Source organism: Falco biarmicus, chromosome 3, assembly GCF_023638135.1.
Source record: "Falco biarmicus isolate bFalBia1 chromosome 3, bFalBia1.pri, whole genome shotgun sequence".
In the NCBI taxonomy this organism is placed as follows: Eukaryota; Metazoa; Chordata; class Aves; order Falconiformes; family Falconidae; genus Falco; species Falco biarmicus.
The window spans coordinates 119,812,668-119,834,769 of NC_079290.1; the positions used below are offsets into that span (position 1 = coordinate 119,812,668).

A 22,102-nucleotide genomic window follows, 5' to 3' on the forward strand; every position below is an offset into this window, starting at 1 on the left:
CACCATTTCTCCATCAGTGAGATTTCCAACAGCCCACAGCTGCCAGGAGCATTTCTTAAGGAAAGCAGTGGCAGAGCTCCTATTAGCTCTCACCTGCACAAGCACTTCAGCAGAAATAGGTTTACCTCCAGGAAGCTTCCTGGATCTGCACTTCAACTTTGACCTGTCACCTTTCTGGAAAAGCTAGTATCCCCATGTGACGCCAGCGATGCAGGCCCTGCCCTCACTGCCACCCCACATCAATGCATTCCTCCACCACATCAGTAAAAGCAGCGGAAGACACTCCGAGCTCAGGGTCACAGAGGCAAAGCCTAACTCTGAAGATCTATGGAAGGACCTTCCAAGTCTCATCAGGGAAATGACAGATGTATGTCAGTGCAGATCAGCATGAAGTTACAGACATGGTAAAAAACATCCTAACTTTACATGTAAAATAACAAGCTTTCAGCTTACCACAACTATTCAGGAAAATAGCAGCTCATTGCCCCACATTGGTCAAAAATCAAGTCTAATGCTATGAGTTATTAGTAAATAAGTACAGTACACAAAAAAGAAAACATTAATTTGCCACTGTATCAACCCCACAGTGCACCAGCATCTCCAAAGCTGTTTGCAGTTCTGGTCCCATCTCAGCCTCTGCTGCCAGCTAGAAAAGCTATGCAACAAAGGTGGTCAAAAGTATGATTTCTGCAGAGGAAATCATCAAAAACCAAGAACTATTTAATAAAATGAAATTACTCAAGAGGAATAAGAGATATCTATAAAATTATTAATAGTTTGGAGAAGAGGGATATGATCAAATGTTCACTGTTTCTGCAGTGACAAACAAGGAAGACACTGCTCCTCATGGCGTGGAGATAAGCTGTTGAACTCTGCCACAGGATGCTGTGGACACTAAAATTTTCATGGGTTTGGGGTGAACAGATAAAATAACAACACAGATGTCTTTTGAGGGTTGGTAAATCCACAGAAACCACATCCAGGTCTGTAAGTGCCTGTGCCACATGGGGCCGGAGGCTGGGAGAGCATGCAGGAACTATGTACCGCAGGTTTTCCCTGTTTCAATTCCCTTCCCTAGGGCCCTGTTCTTGGCCACTGCAAAAACACCAGGCTAGATACACTTGTGGTCTGATCCAGGACAAACATAACGGCCTTGGGTGGAAAAGTCAAGCCAGCTTACAATCACAAAAAAAGGAAAAGATCTGTCGTGCTAGATCTGCATCAGGAGCTGGAGGAAACAAGGATTATGGTAAACACGGAAACCACAGATAGTGGCTCTTCATTGACCGGTCTCTGCCCCCTGTGGCAGGCCAGGCCAAGCAGCAGCTATGCTTTGCTTTATGACTTCAACCAGGTGTAAAAGCCTTGGCTCCCACATTGCACAACAGCGCGGCTTAACAGTAGGGGTAAAGAATGGGTTCATCTCATCCACACATCGGCCTCCGACACACTCCTGGAGGCGGGCAGAGCCACAAGGTAAAGCCAAAGCAAATCCAGCATCCAGCTCTGCTGGTAAATCCTCTGAGCCTGAAGCAGACTCACAAGGTGACACTGGTGACCTGTTCCTGTCATTGGGGTTTTAAACCCTGAGAGGACTGTCCATCTCCTTGGACAGTACTTGTCCCCACAAAATTTAGCCTTCTAAAGCTATGCATTCAATATAAAAGGGTCCAGGCATCCACCACAGATTAAAAAAAGAAAGAAAGTGGGTAGCACTGTCAGAAAACTGTTCAACTAATCCCTGTTTGCTGCCTAAGGCTGGGTGGGTAAATGGCCCCTTGGAGACTGCACTGCCATCCTGCTGACCAAAGAGAGCACTTAACATTACACCTGTATCAGTACATGAGCCTTGCTTCAGTCCGCCCTCTGCCCCATGGCCAACTAGTATTGAACAAGCCCCCCGCACTATTAAAACCACTTTGCCCCCAAGTGAGACATCCCGAGCCATCGCCAGGAGATGCCTGGGAACATCCAGGCCAAGCCCTGCCAAGGACCACACAAACATAAAGCAGCATTGGTGATGGCGATCCGTGGCTCAGGACTGTCCTCTAGCACTCCTTAGTACAAATGGGGAAAATCTTTTAGGAACAGCTTAGACAGCCAACTTTTAGCTACATTTCAGCAAAGGCACCCTGTCCTCTCTGCACACCTTGTCCTGCACTTCCTTCCACTCTGCGCACAGGGACTTGTTCTCAGCAGGCATGGCAGGCACCATACAGACCCTCAGACTGATGGCACAGCAGCACAAGGAAATAAAATGTGACCTGAATAAAAAATTATCATTCAGATGTAAATAAATGTCTAGATTTTAATTTTTCATTAATCTTCACTAACAGCCCTTTAACTCAATAACCCTGAGCAGACATCTAGGACTAATTACTCTGATAAAACTCCATATTCAAGCACAGGCCAGTGTTAACTGCTCCCTTGTAGGTCCACTTCATAAATCATCAGCATTGCTATCCACCCACCGAACAGAACAGCCCTGCCGCTAGAAAGAAACATGATTATCAAAATCCCCCAAACCAGTAAATGTTTTACTCCAAGTCTCTGGGAAGTTGCTCTTGCTGCAGGGATCCTTCTTCAGGGTATGCTGCTGTTTCCCCTGGCTCGTCTTTGAGAAGCTTGCCCTGGCCTGGCTGACATCCGACACAGCCTCCCTGATGCAAATTCAACACTTGCCCTGCTTGATGCAGATGCAGATGAAATTGCTGGCACCATTTTAGGACACTACACTGGGACACATGGACAGCAGTGCTTCTGCAGGCGCGCTCAGAAGCCTGCCCTGCACTGTGCTGGCAGCCAACACACACGGGGCTGAATGAAGGCTGCAATTAGCAGCAATTCAGGCTTGTGGAAAGGCCCCTGAGGAAGGCAGGGAAGGTCAATCAGGTTACAGGTGCCATTGGTGTTGCCTCTGGAGTAAACCAGGGTTTAGACTTGGACTGTAAGCGTCTAGTGGCGCGGCTGTGCCTTTGTGGGAACCTGCCATGTGCTGCGTGCATGCAGGTTGGCAGCGGCAGGGCTGTAGCAGCTCACACACGTGGAGCCCAGCAGCACCACAAACACTGCGTGACTCTGTAGCTCTTGGACAAGCATTTATTAGAGGGGAGAGACTATCAGCTAGCTGGGGAACAGCAAGGGTTAACCCCACTGGCAGGAAAAGCACAGGAAGAACTGGTCAGCCATCTGAAATGACTCTGGCATGAAGGCTGGCCGGCTTGGGTTACACCATGCAGCCTGCAGAACAATGCTGTGGCACCACACAGCAGCATCCAGCATCATTGTAGGCTTGAAGCGAACCTTTTGGCACAGGGAGGAGACTGTCTCCTATCTGCTTCTTTTGCAACCCATGAAATCCACACTTTGCTCTAAAACAAGACCTTGGGTGCTCTTACTAAACCCAGGCCCCGGGGTCTCTTCCACAAGTGCTCGGCATGCCCTGCGGGGAGCAGCCAGCTGAGCCAAGCGAGCCCCTCAAAGGCCGGGAGCCAGGCAGGACAGCAGGCAGGACAGCAGGCAGGACAGCAGGCAGGCGAGACGAGGCATGATGCCGCAGCAGGAAGCCCTGCCATCAGTTGCGCAGGAGCAGCGGACACCCCACCCACCGCACGCACTGACTCACAAGCAACGCAGCCAAAGCCTGTGTGGTTTCTCCCCAAAGTCATTTGAACTAGGTGGACTGCAGGTACAGCATTTCACAGCAGCGTGTGTGGGGAAATGAAGACTGGCTGGCTAACTACACTGCGAGTAATCTCCAGATCCTTCACGGCCTCCCAACACAAAGTCCCAGGAACCCTGTCCCCTGGCTATACCACAAATATTGTGATCTTGGACAGGCATTTTTGTTCCCTGCAAGCTCCCACCCTGCAGCTTCAGAATATACCTTTTTGCTCACTGGCAAGCGCAAAGTGAAATGAAAGGAGGTATTCAGGAGCTTATGTCCCTCTCTTAAATGTGAGTCTCTTAAATCTTCAATGAAGACAGTTGGGTGGATTGGAAACTCTAACAGGACTCTTTTGTGTTCAATTTATTGCTGAATACCCTCAGGTAACAAAAAAGTAAATAAAATAACATTCACAAACAGATCACAGCCTGGATCTTTTAAGGGACACGCTGCCTTTGTGTCAGCATGCCTGTAGCTGTGGGGACTTCAACACATTAAGCTCAAAATTAATGCTCCATGGACAATGGGGAGGCTCTAAGACAAGCTGCAAGGATGGTATTACAACACCGTAGTTATGCCATTGAAAACAGCCTACTCAAAACCCTTGATGAATTTATGGACAGACCATTTTCACCTGCAGACTGAGAGTCTTAAAAGCACAACGGGCATTTCACACATGGGACATACAGTGTTGCACCAGAAGCTGGGCAAACGGGCCAAAAAGGTGAGCACAACTCACTGCACTGGCAGGCAGAGACCAGCCACATACACTGCACTGCAGAACCTGCTTTGGGCAAAGAGCCCTGAAACAAGACTTGATACTCTCCACGAGTTAGAGGTCTGAGGTTGGGTGACTGGCCAGGGGATTCAGCAGCCACTGTTGGGATTCTCCTTTATGCAGAAAGAGATGGCAGAGAGATACCTGGCTTCTGCTCCCTCTTCCCAAAAACGAGCCGGAGTTATTCCCCATTCACTTGCATAAAGTGACTCCTTTGACAAGGGTGGGCACTGCCACAGCAGCAGAATAGCCGTAACTTCCCAGGGAGGAGATCACGCTGAGCATTCAGCTGCCTCCTTCAGCACACAGCTAAGAAGCTGTTTGGTGTCAGAAGCATGGGACAGGACTTCCAGCAGGAAAGTGCTGAGCCGTAGTTTTCCCATAGACAGGGTTGAATATATCACCAACCTCAAAATTCATCCAGCTCCTACCAGCCTCTTGTCCATAGGGCAAGAAAGTGTTAAAGATGCCAACCAGCTCATTACTATCATGGCAGAACTTTGTTCCAAATTCTCAGTGTCATGATGCTAGAAAACCAGCAGTCTTGAAATATCCTATATTAACAAGAAAGAGGCAATTCTACTGGGCAGCCTGCATTTGCTTTTAAGTCCACTGGTACCTAATGGACAGCAGGTACTCTGGACAGAAGAAAGACAAATTCTATTGCTCTTGAAGCACACTCATTCCTGCAAGCATTACACAAGATGCTAATGAGGAAATCTGCAGGCTTAATGCCAAGTGTTAATTCATCTGAATCCCATCCTAAGTGAAGATCAGAGCCAAGAGGACATACGCTTTTCTTACAGCACGTTTAAGAAGTGGAGAGTGAAAAACCGAGCATAAGCCACAAATGGAAGCAGAGGGTCTCCCTCCAGCACTTTTCCAGGGCATGGGTGGCTAACCTCACTCCCTTGCACTGTTATTTATGTGTCCTTTTTCCCCTTGTACTCCCTGGACTGAAGGAAGGAAGGATGTTTCACAGGAAGGACTGGCTTGGCTGTACTGAGATAGGACACACCACTTCCCCCACCATACTCTTTCTTTCTACAGAGACGAGGAGGAGTGGGAAATTCACATTTTCTGTCTCATCTTGGTTGCCAGTAAGGGGATGAAGTTAACCCCAAGTGTCACAGCCTGGTCCAGCTCCTGCTCCAAGCAGGGTTAGTGTCAAAAGCTGGAGCAGGTTTCTCAGGACTGCATCGTTGTGAAAATCTCCAAGGCTGAAGATGCCACAATTCCTGGTGCCCTGTTCCCATGACAAATCAATTGCATGATGAAAATTATTTTCCTTTACATCCAGTCAGCATTTATCATGTTGCAACTTCCTGCCCCTGGGTTGGGCCAATCTCCAGCATCAGTACAGACTAGGGGATGGATGGTTTGAGAGAAGCCCTGCAGAGGACGACTTGGGGGTACTAGTGGATGAAAAATTGGGTATGAGCCAGCAGCGTGTGCTTGCAGCCCAGAAAGCCAACCATATCTTGGACTGCATCAAAACCAGTGTGGCCAGCAGGTGGAGGGAGGTGACTGCCCTCCTCTGTTCTGCTATGGTGAGATCCTACCTGGAGTACTGCATCCAGCCCTGGAGACCCCAGACTTGTCCACAGGAGGCCATAAAAATGATCCAAGGGCTGGAACACCTGGTAATGAAAGGCAGTAAGAGATGGGGGTTGTTCAGTCTGGCGAGACCTTAATTGTTGCCTTTCAATATATAAAGGGGATTTATAAGACAGACAAATGGCCTGTAGTGACAGGACAAGGGCAATGATTTCAAACTGAAAGAGCGTAGATTTGATTGCACATAAGGAACATATCTTTTATGATGAGGGGGGTGAGACACAGAAACAAGTTGCTCAGAGAAGTTGTAGGTGCCTCATCATTGGAAGTGTTCAAGGTCAGGTTGGATAGGGCTTTGAGCAATGTGATCTAGTGAAAGATCCACCTGATTTTCATGACACTGCATACACCACCAGTACTGAGCAGAACAACCTTGACCTGTCCACTGTGCTGTTACTCACGCAGCCCCATGTGCAGTCACTGCCATGATGTTTTGCTGACCTTGTCCAGCTTGTTGCTGCCAGACCTGCTTTTGCAGAGGAGAGGTGCTCTGCATGCCCCACCAGTTCACACGCAGCACAGCTGGGCTCCAAGGCAAGGGCTGGCCTGAGCACTCTCAGCCACATGCTACAGCAGTCACAGCGCTCACTGGAGGCACACAGGGAAGAGAACGCTAAAAAAAGAAGGGTGGGTTTGTATGTGTGTGTGTGTGCACATGTGCATGTGCACCATGGAAAGAGAGCCCTGCTCTGCAAATCAGCTCAAAATGTAGGCAGCAGAGGAAAAAGTGAATGGAGATGATCTGTGGGTAAGGGCTTGGGAGCATATTTCTGTTGTAAGGCAGAGAAAGAAAGCCAGAGCATGGGGCTTGCCACTACTACTGCTGGGGGAAATTGCAGGAAGGTGACCCAGGCTCAAGGAATGCCGCATGGCAATCGAGGCGCCACACGGCAATCAAGGCAGTCAACAGGGCACAACTTTTTCTGCACTCAGCAGTTGCTGTTTTACTCTGCCTGAGCCTAAAGCCAGCTTCACATCTATAGCTATTTAACACCCAGCTACGAGGAGCCCGTTTGCCCTCTATGCTCTGTGGAGACTAAGCACCCAAAGAGCTCCCCGTCTTCCAATCACTGCAGGAAAAAAGTCCCCTGCTTCCACAGCAGACTGTAGCATTGCTCCTGCATTTACCTTCAAACACGCAGCTTCATAGTTTTTCCCAAACATTGATGACAGTTGCTTTCTTCCCCTTTACAGTCCCCCTGTGACAGTTCGTTTCAGACAAAAAGCAATGCCCTATTCCAAACTACGCTTCTGGTTGCTATGCTTTGCCCAATGCAAAAAGCTACCTGGAGACAACATCCAGAGAATTTTAAAGCAAGCAGTTTATAACATACTAAAGCCAAATCTCATATAGAAACACTAACACCCACATATTACACAGGATACCTCTACACTGAAACATTAATCACACTCAACACCACTAAAAATATCGCCACTAAAAAACCCCAACCCCAAACAGTAGCTATGCAGAACGGTATACAAAGGAGTGAGAAGCTTCATTAGGATTTCTTGACTGCTCCAAGTTCAAACTCTCACCACAGTGCAGTACTAGCAGCTATTTATTATCACATAGGAATTATTTATTGTTCTCCAGTAAAAAGACACATTTCCAAATGATTCACACTACCTGGGGAATTAATGTTTTTGCATCTTTGTTCCAGATCCCAGGCCAGGAATCTCCTTTCTATTCTGGTAAATTCCACTAAGATATCACATGTAACAACAAGTTCTTAAAGCAGTTTCATCACATTTTCCCTTTAAGGTAACCCACTGCACTCCCACGTGAGGCACAAGCACCTCAAAGGCACAAGCAGCTGAAAGTGCTGCAGTGGAATCAGATGATCAGCACAAGCCTGGAGCCTCTGCAGCCTCCTTTCACCTTTGGAAACGTATCTTGTGTGTTTTCAAACCAGCCCAACAGGGAAGCCACAAGCCAGTGCTGTAGCTTAAAACCCAGATAATGCATATGAAAGCAATCTATATAAAAGCAATTTTAAGAATGAATGTGAAAAAATTGTCAGATTCTGCTGCAACACGTAAGGAGGATGCAGCACTGCAGCAAAATCTGTCATTCCCAGCTGTACGATGCTGTGCTGCATGCAGCACAGGGTGGCAGAGCTGATGACACCAGGAAGCAGAGAGCTACACTGCCAGAAGCCCACACTGCACAGCCCTGAGCTTTTTCTACCTTTCTGCAAGCACCTGGATTGCATGCAGCAACAGAGGAAAACACGAAAAGTAAACATTCAAGGTAAAGAGAAACATGCCTGAGCTAATTAAAAAGTTGCTTGAGCTTATGTTCATTGTGATCAGTCGTGTAGAAAGGCACATTTTCAGCTCAGGATGAAGCTACCACTTTAGAGGTCAATTAGAACACTGCAACACATACATGAGGAGTACAGACACAGCTCTGATCACATCACACAAGAACGTGCTCACATTTTTGCCCCTAGTACACCTTTTCCTACCATGGCTCTTGCACTTCCAATGCAGTGTGCTTGCTGCTGCCTGCTCCTGCACGGCTGGCATAGATGTGAGCAGCTGACAGGATGACCTGCTATGTGTTGCCCACTGGCTCCTGCAGTGGGAGAGGTGCTGTTCTGCTGACAGGGTGGTATGCCACCAGAAAGCATGCTCCTCAGCTGCCCAGCAGGACTGCTATGCCATGATGCTGGTCAGGAAGCCCTCTCACATCACCTGCCTACAGAAGCAGGTGCTTTTCTCTCCTGCCATGCAGGCTAACACACGAGCCCCAAGCTTCAGGGGTTTTGTAATATTAACCACTGAAGACATTTCCTACCTGGGCTACGAAAGCCTCCATTCTCATCTCCTGTTGCTCTGCTTTTTCAGAGGCATGCCGTGCACACTCAAGGATGTGTGCCTGGTCTTGGACACAATGCTGTTTGCAGGGTGTCCAAATGAAATCTGTCCTGCTGCTTCTGAGCCAATCACAAATCCAACCCAGGAACATGGGGTTTCATGGCAAAAGAAATCTTATTTGTATTCACCACACACACACCATCAAGTCTGAAATTGCAAACCTCAAAAACGGCTAAGTTAATGAGTTAATTTGATACTAAATGAGGTCTAGTACTATGGCCTGGGCTGTATGGCAGGTCAAACTATGACTTAATCTATGACTTGGAAACCAATTAGTGAAGTAAATTCAGAACTATAAATGTTTACATGCAGGGCCAGTACCAATTAAAATCATTAAAGCCCACACATTCCCCTTCAAGACTGGAAGGGGCAAAACCACCACACATTCCTCCCAAACCAGGGTAGACGGTGAGGGGTGGTGAGGTAGCGCCTGTACTTAGCAGCACGAGTCCCCCCCTACTTCATCCTGGAGCACCCGGCAGCCCACCTGTGAGATGTGGGATCTGCCCAGGGAGCCAGGCCAGCCCACCCATGCCTGCTGGCACCAAGCACGGCTGCGCTGTGGACAACTGGTTCCCCAAGGGCCAGGGCAGCACAGGGGATGAAGCAGTCCAGGATGGCTGATGTTAGCTGCAGCGGGCCAAGGAGCAGCAATACAGAAATTTCCAGCTCACAGAAAGTGTTTACACACACGAGACCAGTGCATTTTGCTGAAAGATCAGTGCATTTGGCTGGCTCAAGTTCAATACAGCTGATCAGACACTGGATGATACAGCTCAGAAGTTACTTTGAAAAGATATGTGAGGTTTGCCCAATCCAGCGAAGCTCTGACAAACAGGGCCAGAATTGTTGGGACTTAATAAATACAGAAACTTTTCCACTGAAGTCCTCCAAACGCGCCATCTCTACCCCTGCTGCCCAAACCAAGGCAGCACTTTGCATGAGCTGGAACTTTGCTAAGGCAGCATGTCCAAAGTCACCACGAAAGCCAAGGGGGTGGCAGAGATATAATCACAGGCAGCAATGCTTGATATGCTCAAGGGATGCAATCACTGCACAAGTGACCTCACAGACTTTGGACCAGATCCTCAGGCCAAAGTTTTACGGCCATTTTTGTGGCCCTGCATCACGCCTGCCCCCTTCTAGCTCCGTGCTCCTCTCCCCTGGCCAGACAAAAGCAACCCTGCAGCCAGGGTGGGAATTCGGCAGGGTTGAAGGGGGTGGGGGGACATTGATGGTTAATTTTCACCCAGATCAGCTCTCTCCACACAGCTGAACAGAGTTTGTGTCAGCTGAAGTAGGGCTAGAATGGGCACCCAGAGGAGAATGGCTGGGATGACGGGAAAGGCAAACCCACCTCCTCCAGCCACAGCACCCACCTGCACTGATTTGGCACTTCCCAAAACGGACTGGGAAGGATGTGAAAATCCCTCTCTCCTCCCAAGTTGACAGAGTTGCAGGAGCTCTCATCTGCCAGCTGTCACACAGAAACAAACTTACCAGCTGATGTTTCCTTACACTTTATAGGATATTTTGGCAACTTTGTTCCGAAGTGAATAAATGATACATTTTGCTCCTGGGGCTACTGGTGTGGGTCCTAACGAGTTCCACCATCACCAGAGCTTATCCAGCTCTCAATGCAAAAGGTTGCATAGCAGGCTGATTGCCAAGTATAACATTAAAACTCGTATTTCCTAGGCACCCTCTCTCCTTTCAGTCCTTTCCAGATTGTGTTGCGCTGAGGATCTCAAATGTTCGGGAACGCAAATGTTACACTTGCTGCACAACCTCTGCAAGGAAGTGCTGAAATAGTCTCAGCTCTGTTTTACAGAGAAGGAAACAGAAACTGCCTGTGCATGGTGTTTACGCTCCTGTGCATACTGCTGGTGCGCTTAGGTAAGGCTGCTTGTTGCACCTTGCACATCTTACTCCACCCTGGAGGGGGTTAAAGAACACAGGGCTGAACTGCGCCTTAGAACCTCTTATCAGCTGAGATTAGGGCCTTGGCAGGGAAACATCACTGCCAAAACCTAAGACGACAAAGCCAGAGAGACAAAAAGATTGAGGCCTAAACTGTCACATTTTGGTGGCTGACATCCAATGCCACACTTCATACTTGATCATCTCAAAAAGTGCTCTGATTTTGGAACCAACCCAAACCCTGTTGATTCCATGGGAATGGCATGCCCACTGTGCTTTCCCAGAGTCAGGGTGGTTATGAAGGCTCCTAAATCTGGACAATTAAAGGCAAATGATTTGTGGGTTTTCTACCAAATGGATTCTGTCACCAGCTCTAAACCCTCAAATCCAGAGAGATGTGACTGTCCACAGTGTCTGCAGTGGGTGGCTGCAACCGCCATCAGAGGACAGCTGCCTTCTCCTGTTACACTGGCAAACAGCTGAGCTTAGGGAGATGAAACCCACCTTGGGTGACTACAGAGAGAAGAAGAGATCAAACTAAAGGACTCAAAGCCCTCCAAAGATGCAGCCTGCCTAAAGCAAAGGGAATACAGTATGGAAGGATGAAGCAGACCACCAGCACCAGGGATGCAGGAAGTGCAGGCAAGCAGCACTTGCTCATCAGCTGTCACCAAGTATTTGAAAACACATGCTTCCAACTTCACATGTGCAGATCCAAACATTACCCAAGGCAAAAAGACTGTACAGCAGTGTGCCTTAGACTTGCGAAGACATAATGAACAAAGCCATGACCACAACTAGCATTCTCCCTTACAGTATGTTTTAAAGGTTCCTATGACCTGCATTGCACCAGTTAGTGCAAAACATATTACAGGCTACTAATCATCACCATCATGCGAACCTTCCAACCCAAATGGCACCCTAAAAAGATTATTCGCTTCGTTTTAACGTAACAGTTGTATCAGAATTGTCCTATTTTGTCATTTGGCTCAGTCACACCAGCCACACTTTCTGAAAAGCTTCCATGAGGAAGGCGGCGCACATCGGCTGGTTCCTCATTGACAGCAGACCTCCGTGAGAGGGAAAGGTTTCGTGGAGGATAAGCACAACCTCAGAGTGCCTGTGTACAATGCTATGGTAAGGTCATACTCAAAGATGTGATCACCAACACATTTTAACAAACAAAATAATGTGGTCTAGATTGCAAGGCATACCGGGCTTTTAAACATTACCATTTCTGGTAACAGCCACATTTGACAGTACTCTTTTTTTAACAAAAGCTATTTTTGTCTACACTTCCTAACTCACATTACATAAATAAATACAGTAACATTCTCAGTTGGGCCAAATTCTCAGGGTACAGAGAAATCCAGAGGGCTAGCGAAGAGCCCACTTTGCCATAACTTATTTTAACTTGCCCTATACTGCACTGAAGAAACTTTACTGTTTATAGGGTTATGGGGAAGCTGAGGCTGAAGGGCAGCTCAGACCAGAAGAGAGACACAGGGGTTAGTTAATGGGACCTCCTCTATTCTCCCTCACCCCCTTGCCCCAATTCACTCCTGCCCACAGGAACTTTCAGCCACACATCCAAAAGAAACACAGCAACCAGCTCTCCACATCCTCCTCCTCCTCCCTGCAGTGCCTCGCCTGGGAGGGGTCCTGCACCCCAGCCCCCTGCCTGACCGTCACTTCCTCAGGCCTCTGGAGCCCTGGGGTCAGGGAGTCAGCGTGGCAGGCAGCACTGAGCATTTTCTGCCCTCCTTACTGCCACGGAGCTGCCACAATGGAGGAATTATGCTTCTGCAGGTGCCGTGGACGCAAAGCGGCCGCAGAGCACGCCGTCCCTGCCGAAACGCGCCGGCTGGCCACAGGCTGCATTAACTGGCTGGGGCACACAGCTTTGGGCTTTGTACTCGTGCAGAATGCAGGAGCACTGAGGAACACTGTCCCTCCTCACTATCCAGTGGGCCAGGAGATGTGTATCTCTGCCAAGAGACGTAGGAATGTGGTAAGTAACTGCATTTTTTCCCTAAACCCTGAATGCCTGAGACCACTCCAGGGTTGTAAAAATGCTTCCCCCTTTCGCTGTCATTGCTGTGTGGTACGGCTCAGCCAGGCGCCCGCCCGCCCAGGCGGCTCAGCCAGGGACTCGTAGGAAACAGTGGCACTGCAACAACTAGCGCTCTTTTCCTGGGATTTCTGTGGAAAATTTCAACAGAATTTACACACCAATTAAAATCTAATCCCACTGTGCCAAACTGGAACGTGCCAATCGGTCAGGACGGTCACTTTAACTTGTGTCTAACTGCCTTAAGGGCTTCAGATGTAGCATTGGAAGGGAAAAAAAAAAATTACGCAGCTTTGCAATGGAAGTGCAGTCACCAAGGACAACCACCAAGGGTCTGCTCTTCCACTTGCTTTGCATACCAGCACGTGGGGCACCTGGCAGAGCCAAATGTGGTACTTTAAAGAAATTTTACTAACAGAAAAAGAACAGTTTCGCGACACTCCATCAACAAATTCCCTCACGACAGGGAGAAAAGAAGGCTGAAGCAATTAACAAAGGCGAAGCATCGATAAAGCACACATATAAGAGGGACGACAGTATTGATTGTACGATAAATGTGAGCGGGCTAAGGAGAGAAGGGGGAATTCAGAAGAAATAAGCAACAGGAAAAGGAGTATATGGCTGCAGCAAGGAGAAAAAAGGGTATTCACAGAAATCTGACGCTCTGAGCGCCTCTTGGACACCTCCACGATCTCAGCTGCACCACCGCACGGCGGTGCGCACCGACGGGCGTGGGACCCCCGAGGGCGTGGGACCCCCGAGGGCAGCCCGCCGCCGCCGCGCCCCAGGGACCGTGCCCTTCCCGGGCGGGGAGCGGCCGCCGGCCGGGCCGCTCCGGTCAGGAAAGCGGCGGTTCCGGTCACGTCGGAAGGAGCCCGACGGCGGCCCCATTTCCGAGCGGGGGCCGAGGCCCCGGCGGGCGCCGCAGGGCCGGGTCGCCCGCGGTGTGACGGCGGCCGGGACTGCGGGCACTGCGCCGCCGCCACCGGCCCGGCCCCGCGGCGCCCGCCGGCAGGGAAGGCGGTTCTGCCGCCCGCGGAGACAAAGCGGATGCCTCGAATTCCTCCCCGCCCGGCCGGTCTGGCGGGGCTGCGGCACCCCCTGCCCGCCCGCTCGTCGCCCGTCTCTGCCTACCTGGGCAGCGGGAGCGGCCCGGCCTCCTTCCCGCCCGCGGCGCGCTCCGGCCGGCGGGACAGCCCGGGCTCGGGCAGCCGCAGCCCGCAGGGGGCTCCGGGCTCGGCGGCGGGTGCAGGCGCTGACAATGAGGGGAGGGACGCGGTACCGGGCGGTGCTTGACGTCAACGGGAGCGGGGCGGGGGCTGCCGTGCCCGGCCCGGACGCGGTGCAGCGCCGCGGCGCCCTCCCCCGGCGCTGCGCGAGGGCGGTGAGGGAGCGTCGGCCATTTTGGGGGGAGCGGGCCGGGCCCGGCGGGCCGGCTGCGTTAGTGCCGGGGGCTGCTGCCTTCGGAAGGGCCGTGGGGGGGGAGCGGGGAGGGGGCGAGCAGCTCGCCGCGGGCGGGCGCCGGGCAGCGGCAGCGGGCCGGGGGGCAGCGCGCAGGTGAGGCCCTGTGATGGCTGGTGGCACGGGGGGCTCGGCACCAGCCCCGGGGACCGGGCCCCGCCGCCGCCTCAGGGCTCCGAGGGGCCGCTGGCGGGGCGGGCGCTGCCCCCTGTCCCACCGGGCCGTACGAGAGACCCGCTCCCCCGGAACGGGGCAGGGCGCGGCACGCCGGGTGGCACCGGGAGGCTCGTCCTCCGGCGCCTTCGGTGCGTCCCCCGGCCGCGTCACCTCTGACGGTCTGGGACTTGGGATGGCGTCGAGCGGGGACCCGGCGGGGGTGGGTCCCACCTCCGGTATGTGCAGCCCGAGGGTGTTTGATGGGGTCAGCGAGAAGAGACCTCCCAGCGCTGGCTGCGCCGAGCTGCGCCGAGTCTGCCTGGGCCGTCAGCGCAGCAGCGGGACGCGTGCGGCACTGGCCGGGGGGTGCACAGGGGCAGACGCTGAGGAGCGATGGCGCGATGCGTGTTGTACAGCACAGGGCTGCGGCCGCACTGCTGAGCCAACAGTGGCCCAGTCGGCGGCTGGTGACTGCTTCCAGCCCCCCTGCCCGCTGCTGCACTTCCAGCCTCCCTGTGCTTCCAGCCTCCCTGCCTGCTGCTGCGCTTCCAGCCTCCCTGCACTTCCAGCCTCCCTGCCTTCCAGCCTTGCTGCCTTCCAGCCTCCCTGCACTTCCAGCCTCCCTGCCTGCCTCCCTGCCTTCCAGCCTTGCTGCCTTCCAGCCTCCCTGCACTTCCAGCCTCCCTGCCTGCCTCCCTGCCTTCCAGCCTCCCTGCACTTCCAGCCTCCCTGCACTTCCAGCCTCCCTGCCTGCCTCCCTGCCTTCCAGCCTTGCTGCCTTCCAGCCTCCCTGCCTGCCTCCCTGCCTTCCAGCCTCCCTGCACTTCCAGCCTCCCAGCCCTGCTGCTGTGCCCAGCGGTCCTGGAACACATTGTCCCCAGCTGCCTGTAGGTGCATTAGCTAGAATCATATTTCCAAAACTGTTCTGTTTCAGAGAATAGCAAAGGTGCTTCGAGTCCAACTCACCCTGAAGAGTAAAAGGAAACCAGGAGGGGGGAAAACTACACAGGGGCTGGAATGGGAAGAGGGGTAGAGGAGCAGGGGAGTGGAGGAGGAGGCATGCCAGAGGTTACGTTGCTGGTGTTGCGCAGTTGCTTAGGGTGGGCTGGAGGAGACCACTCTGCTTGTGGGCAGATATGAATAGCAGGGTGGCGTAAAGCTGGGAGGTAAGCAGCGATCTCTTTCTTACCTGGAAGGTTATCATTGGTGGCGTGACAGCCTCCTCTTCTTATGGTACTGGACAGAAAGGTGGTTTAGTTCCAAGGTGCAGGGTGTAAGTAATATGTGCAAATGTGACCAGAGATGATGGGGTGACAAACGCCCATAAAATCATGAAGAATATGGGGAAGCAACAGAAGCTGTCAGCACATCTGACAACAGAGGACCCATATGGGTGTAGTAGGTTTAAATAAACAAAAGTAGCTCATGCAGTTTATGCACAGCTTGATAACGTGAGAAGTGGATGGCTATAGGATTCCACAAACACCAGAGGCATGAAGCTGAAAAGGAATTAGACAAGCTCACAGAGAACAGATTTCTCAGTGGCTATTAAAAATGTCAATCTGAGTCTTCTTCCAGTTCATGAAGTCCCTGAACTGACTCTTCAGATATTCTTGCTATTCTGTACTTGCCCTGTTTCTATGGTGAATTCAAATGAGACATCTAAGTTGATCTAACAGCATGCTGGTGATGATACATGCATTTCTGCTTCCCTCCTTCTGAAACTACTTGTGCATCTGTGCTGCTTCTGTTGTACCAGTTCTGGCATTTGTTCAGTTCATTAAACTGGCAGAAAATTAACGCATGGTGAAAGCTTTTCTGCCAGTTTAGTGAGTTCAATCAGCCCACTGTTTTCTGAGCCAGTGGTATCCACCAAATCAAAATTTCTTGCTTCTCTCTGTAAAGTAAGTCTAGAATTTTTTTCAGTGAAGATTCTCCTGTTACTACCTGATTCCAGGTTTTCAGGCTTTTAAGTATTTATAACATCAGAGTCATGATAAGATCCTGATATTTACTGAATTAGTTTCTAAAAGCTCTTGACAGAGCTGGAGCCTTGGCTGTGCTAGGTGCCAGACGGTTTAGGAATATTACTAAATACAGTAAGCAGGAAAAAAGAAATGGATACATGCCTGTATGGGCAGCAGTGCTGTATAGCTTGCTAGTCTTACATCATTATCAGCACTCTATATGGCAACCAACGTAAGTTTTCTTGGGTTTGGGGTTTTGTCTGTGTGTTTGTGCATGTGTAACTGTTTCTTGTTTCTAGGATCAGAAAAATACCACCATTATCTCCCCTAGGAGCCTGCAGCCACATCGAGGTACAGTAACAAAGGTGCTGAGAAGCAAGCAGCAACATCAGAAGCAAGGTGATGTCTTATTCAGTTCATACTGTTGCCATCTTCCCCTTGGTCAAAAAGCATATGCTATGGCACTACAGTGAGAATGTGGTGTCCTCCTCAGCCTGAGGATCTTCGTACCTGTCTTCACCAGCTTCATAAGAAGCCAAAACCTGACATATCTGGATGGGGAGTGGCAGTTGGTGGGAATAAACAACAGGATTTGCACACTTCTGGCTCTTTTTTGAGGTCACAATCATTCCACACTGGCACTAACCGTATTTTCCTGTTTCAGTTTTGTGCATGCAAAAAATTAAGTAACAGAAGTAGAAGACTGAGGTGCTTTTCAGTAATTTACATGCTATTTATTTTGTAGTATTTCTGCCCTGGCTATTCTATTAATGATAAAATGTGTTAAAATTTTTTTTCAAATAAATTGTCGTCTTTCTACAGTTCACCACGAGCATAGCTTCAAGTGCAGTATTTGTGAAATAATCACAGAACTTACATACACACTATGCCTTCTATGCCCTGCTGGTTATACATAGGCTGTCACACAACTTCTGAAAAAGTTACAAGTCTTACCAATTTCAAATGGATAGGATACATGCTGCAGAAAATGTAGACATCAGATCCAGTTCTCCAGAAAATTTCTCAGCCTACATAAATTGTTAATAATGTACAGCTGAAATACCAATGACCTGCAAATTATGCACACATTTTCCTCCCATCAGGTTACAAAGGCATGGCAGAACTGGGCAATATGTGTCATCTCATCATACAAACTCAGCTTTCTGGTCCACACTCCTTCACTTGTTACAAAGCTTACTTCAGGTGTTGATCTTATATACACGAACAATCACTGCAGAGATCACGGACAAGTTCTGTTATGGGATACAGAATTCCAGACAGAAAGTACCAAATTGGCAGGAAGTTCCCAGTTACATGCATAGCACAGGGTAGCAGCAGAGACGGCAATTAGCACTCTGTACCTTAGGAATAAAAGCACAGAAAGTTTCCAGCTAGGCTGCAAGATTGCGCAAGGGTCAGTGATATAACAGGAGAGGCTCAAGACAAACATTTTTTGAAATGTATTAGTTTTTGGAAAGCCTGTTTAAATTCTTCATTAAAAGCTGTATAAATGACTGGATTGATCAATGAGTTTAAGTAACCTAACCATGTAAAAAAGTCCAGTAGGATGGGATGAAACCAACAAGCATCTTGGCAGATCGGTAGGACTAGGGACATAACAAAAAAAGGCAGCCAGCAGAAAATGAAAGCTCCCAGAATAATGCCTAAAGTTTTGGTAGCTTTCCTTTCTCTTGCAGCAGAAATTCTTTTCCTTTCCAGGACACTATCTGCAAGTCTTATTTTAACATGATTGATAAATATTGGGGACCCACCTGAATGGGAATGCCCTTCATGAAGGCTAGCATTGATGGAGCAGAGGGAAGACCCAGCAGAGCCAGTAATCAGGTGTGCAGTAGTAAAACGTTTCCCATATAATGAGGGTGGCTTCAGAATCCTGGATCGAGCTGCTACATAAATTCTGCCATACAATATCAGGAGCAGCACAGTCGGGATGTAGAAAGCTCCACAAGTGGAATAAATTGTGTAGGATATTTGATCTGTGTTCACAGTACACTTTGCAATTTCTTCATGAGCTTTCACTTGCCTCCAAAAAAATGGTGGCACAGAAATACTAATCGATATCATCCAGACCACAGCAATCATGAGCGCTGCTCGGCCAGCAGTCCGGCGTTTGGCATATTCCAAAGCGTCTGTGATAGCCCAGTATCTGTCCAGTGCAATAACACAGAGGTGCAGGATTGAGGCTGTGCAGCATGTGATGTCTGATGATAACCATATATCACACAACACCTGGCCAAAGGCCCAGGTGTGGGTGACAGTGTAAGCAATACTGATGGGCATTACTAGGACAGACACTAGCAGGTCAGTCACTGCCAAGGAGCCAATGAGGTAATTTGCAGGTGTGTGGAGCTTTCTAGTCAGAAAAATTGTAATAACAACAAAAACATTTGCAAGGATTGTTGCCAAAGTTATAACAGAGAGAAGGACTGACAGTGAAATCTTCAGCCCTAATAGTGTCCTTTCATCCAAAGCCAGCGGTGTTTCAGTGAAATTTAATGTCTTATTTGCTGAGCTCTGGAGAAAGAGCTCTGCTGAATGGTTATACTGAGTCATTCTCCACTCTGATTTCACTTTTCACTTTCCAGGGTAATCTTTCTGGGATGATGACGAAAGATGCTTACTTTTTTGCTGAAATAGAACTTTTCATACTAGAGTCCAACACTGAAGAAAGATTAACTTGTTGAAAACCTCAGCTTGCACAGTAGATGAGGTGTTCTCCTAAGCTAGATTTTCCATCACATTGCACCAATGGCATCACTGTTAAAACAAAATATTAACGTAATCATCCAGACATGATTCTGTTGTATAACAATACAAGCACTACTATACATGGTAGGAATTCAGGTGTTTTTCATTTTCATCTTGCAGATGACTAAATCATTCTTTATTACCTTTTAGTCACACCTCCTTTCTGAACTAATCTTCTGCAAAGCTGCATAAATCAATACTGAAGAGCAAGAGGCCAAAAAAATACCCAGTCTGGGCATGTGATTGATGCCCCTGTGGGTGGGACAAAGCTATTCCTCAAGTGTGTTTTCTCTTTCTCTCTAACAGCTGAATGTCATGTTTTTGATATTTATAAGGGACACTTCATTAGTAAGAGCACTCAAGTTATAAAACAATACTGTCTGGATTCCTTCTGTAAACATAATTTCTGCCAGATTGGTAAACTAAGACTTTTTTTGAAAAGTGCAGAGCTCTGTTTTCATTTACTCCTAGAGACCATTCAGGTTTTCTCTTCAACATTCAGTCTTCAAACACTGAAGTCAGGTGTTGGACACCAGAATTCAATGCACTGGCGCTGAAGCTCACAGCATGCTCCAAGTACTGAGATGTTCCTGATCATACACGGGGTGAATGATTGTAATGACTCATGGAGTGGCGATTCCCTCACAAGCGAAAGAATAGACTGGTTAAGGGGATCTGGAAAAAGAAAGCAAAAGTTTCAGTCCAGAATGGTGATACAAGAGTTATGGAAGCTGATGTATCACAGTATACAATCTACAAGCTTTCCATTCTTTTCTTTAGAATCACTTAGTGCAACTCGGAATCTTTGCAAACCTGAAGAAAACATCCCAAGACAGGTTTCCTTGAGACCTTCCACTCAGATCCACCCATGAGTACCAGCGTGGCACGTACATTATGCCAGCCCAAGCTTTCTTGAAAGAGATCCTGAATATGGGCCATGAACTGCTTTGACACACGCTGTGAGGGCCAAAAAGAGATGCCAGACTTCTCCAAGAAGATAATCACCAGGCCAGCCTCCTCCCAGCCACCAAGGAGACGTACCTCTGTGGGTCGTAGCTGGTACAGTTTCATGCCATCTGACACACAACAGAGTCAGGCAGGTAGGGATCTCTGGAGCAAGAGCATCACATATTCTACGTGAAACACCAGCACTTTGGTGTCAGACAGCCTCTCTGGAGCTCCTGCATCCTAACATAAGAAACAGCACTTCAGTTCTGCGTGTTTGATTTCTTTAAATACATCCACCTTCTGTGAGTCAAACTTATTTTTAGAGACACTTTTTCTTTTGTATTTTTCCAGTCAGGGGACCTAGAATAGTCTCGTATTTCACACTAGATCTCACACCATTACTTTATTGATCCCCGGCCCCCACCCCCTGCAAGGCTAACTTCCTAATGACCATTTTGTGACACTAAGCAAAGGTTCATCTTCTAAGAATTTTTGAACATAAGAATGGCCAGAGTGACCAAAGTCCATTAAATCAAGTCAACTGTCTCTGACAATGGCCCACACATTCAGCTCAACCCTGTTGCCTTTTTCTGACACTTTCCCAACTCTGATACGTTCCTTTTGAGACAGAGGGACCAGAACCACAGCGTTGAAGGTGTGGATGCAACATAGACTTACACTGCTGCACAATGGTATTTTCTGTTCTCTTCTCCTTTCTTTCCTAATGATTCCTGAGATTTACTTTGCTTTTTTAACCATTACACAGCACTGATACAGATTCCCACAGTCCCAGTTAATATAATTGCAAAGCCATGAGTGGTAACATCAGCATTTTTTCATGTTTGTTGACTTTTTGCATCTATCTGTATTGTATTCCTTCTCCCACTTTCTAAGATTCTGTGCAATTCTGCACAGGTCAGTCCTTGTCTTTATTACCCTGAAGAGCTTTGCTTCATCAGCAGATGTCATCACCCCACTATTCATGTACTTTCCAGATCACTTAAAGCCTCTTGAGAGTGCAAGTAATTACATCAGTTGGACTTCACTCAATCCAGATACTCATCAGCTTTTCTTAATTACTTCAACAGATTTTTGAGGCACAACCTACCTTTACAAAAGCCATTTTGACTGTTCCCCCAAACACCATATTTACTAAGCATACAGTAAGACTATTGTTACAATTCCTGCAGACTGGCTAGGTACAGGCATCAGGCTTATGGACAAGCAGATGCCCAGATCTCTTTGGAAACGGGCATTGCAGCAGTGTCCTGCAGATGCAGGTGCAAAGGGAGTGTTAAGCAGTGGCTGAACACCCCGCTGATACCATTGCACCCTGGATCCCGAGCTGAACCGAACTCTTTTGTCTGTCTGATAGCGAAGATGTGCTGGTGGTGTTCACTTTGGCCAGAAATAAAGGTTCCACTTGTAAACATCCTCCAAATTCTCTTCAGTGAACAGGGATGCTAAAGCTGATCTAGTTTCTCTATGATAAATTTACTTTATCTTCTCTGGAGTGTTTTTTTCCCCCATACCTTTAACGATGTGACTCAGTAATAGCTCACTTCAGAGCTGTCACTTTTAGAGCATAAGAAATCTCTTTACCTGAACACTGGGCTGATCGCACATCCCACGCAGGAGAAAATCTAAACCAAAAACACCAGACAGACTGATTAGTAATATTGAAGACAATGACTGGATTACTTAAAAACTAAAGCCAAGTCCAATCTTGATTTCAGTTACTGAGAAAAGCGGTATTGAGCCTTTTTCCCATATATTGCAATTATTGGCTTTGTTCAGTGTTAGAACAATTCCAACAACGTCAAAGGCAATGAAGTGCACATCACCCGCCCACCTGTACAGGAACAAGC

The 22,102-nt window shown here is 48.7% G+C and overlaps 3 protein-coding genes across 3 annotated transcripts in view; 1 reads left to right on the plus strand and 2 right to left on the minus strand.

Moving 5' to 3' along the window:
* LUZP1 (leucine zipper protein 1) overlaps positions 1–14,219 on the minus strand; it is a 39,274-nt gene extending 25,055 nt beyond the window's left edge. The window contains exon 1 of the mRNA XM_056330237.1: positions 14,068–14,219. The gene's annotated coding sequence lies outside the window, so the exon portion shown is untranslated. The remainder of the gene's footprint in view (positions 1–14,067) is intronic.
* Positions 14,220–14,503: 284 nt separating this feature from the next.
* On the plus strand, positions 14,504–17,343 carry LOC130145461 (uncharacterized). The gene is made up of 2 exons (XM_056330242.1): positions 14,504–16,916; positions 17,011–17,343. The coding sequence occupies exon 1, from the start codon at positions 14,504–14,506 to the stop codon at positions 15,452–15,454; it is 951 nt and encodes a 316-aa protein (XP_056186217.1). The 3' UTR covers positions 15,455–16,916; positions 17,011–17,343.
* Positions 17,344–17,415: 72 nt separating this feature from the next.
* Positions 17,416–21,879, minus strand: HTR1D (5-hydroxytryptamine receptor 1D). The gene is made up of 3 exons (XM_056330241.1): positions 21,837–21,879; positions 20,328–20,474; positions 17,416–19,961 (listed from the first exon to the last, which is right to left on the minus strand). The coding sequence occupies exon 3, from the start codon at positions 19,089–19,091 to the stop codon at positions 17,955–17,957; it is 1,137 nt and encodes a 378-aa protein (XP_056186216.1). The 5' UTR covers positions 19,092–19,961; positions 20,328–20,474; positions 21,837–21,879; the 3' UTR covers positions 17,416–17,954.
* Positions 21,880–22,102: the final 223 nt, after the last annotated feature.

Bases quoted from the DNA above. Each gene is read 5' to 3' on its own strand.
- LOC130145461 (XM_056330242.1), top strand. From the start codon at position 14,504: ATGGCTGGTGGCACGGGGGGCTCGGCACCAGCCCCGGGGACCGGGCCC.
- HTR1D (XM_056330241.1), bottom strand. From the start codon at position 19,091: ATGACTCAGTATAACCATTCAGCAGAGCTCTTTCTCCAGAGCTCAGCA.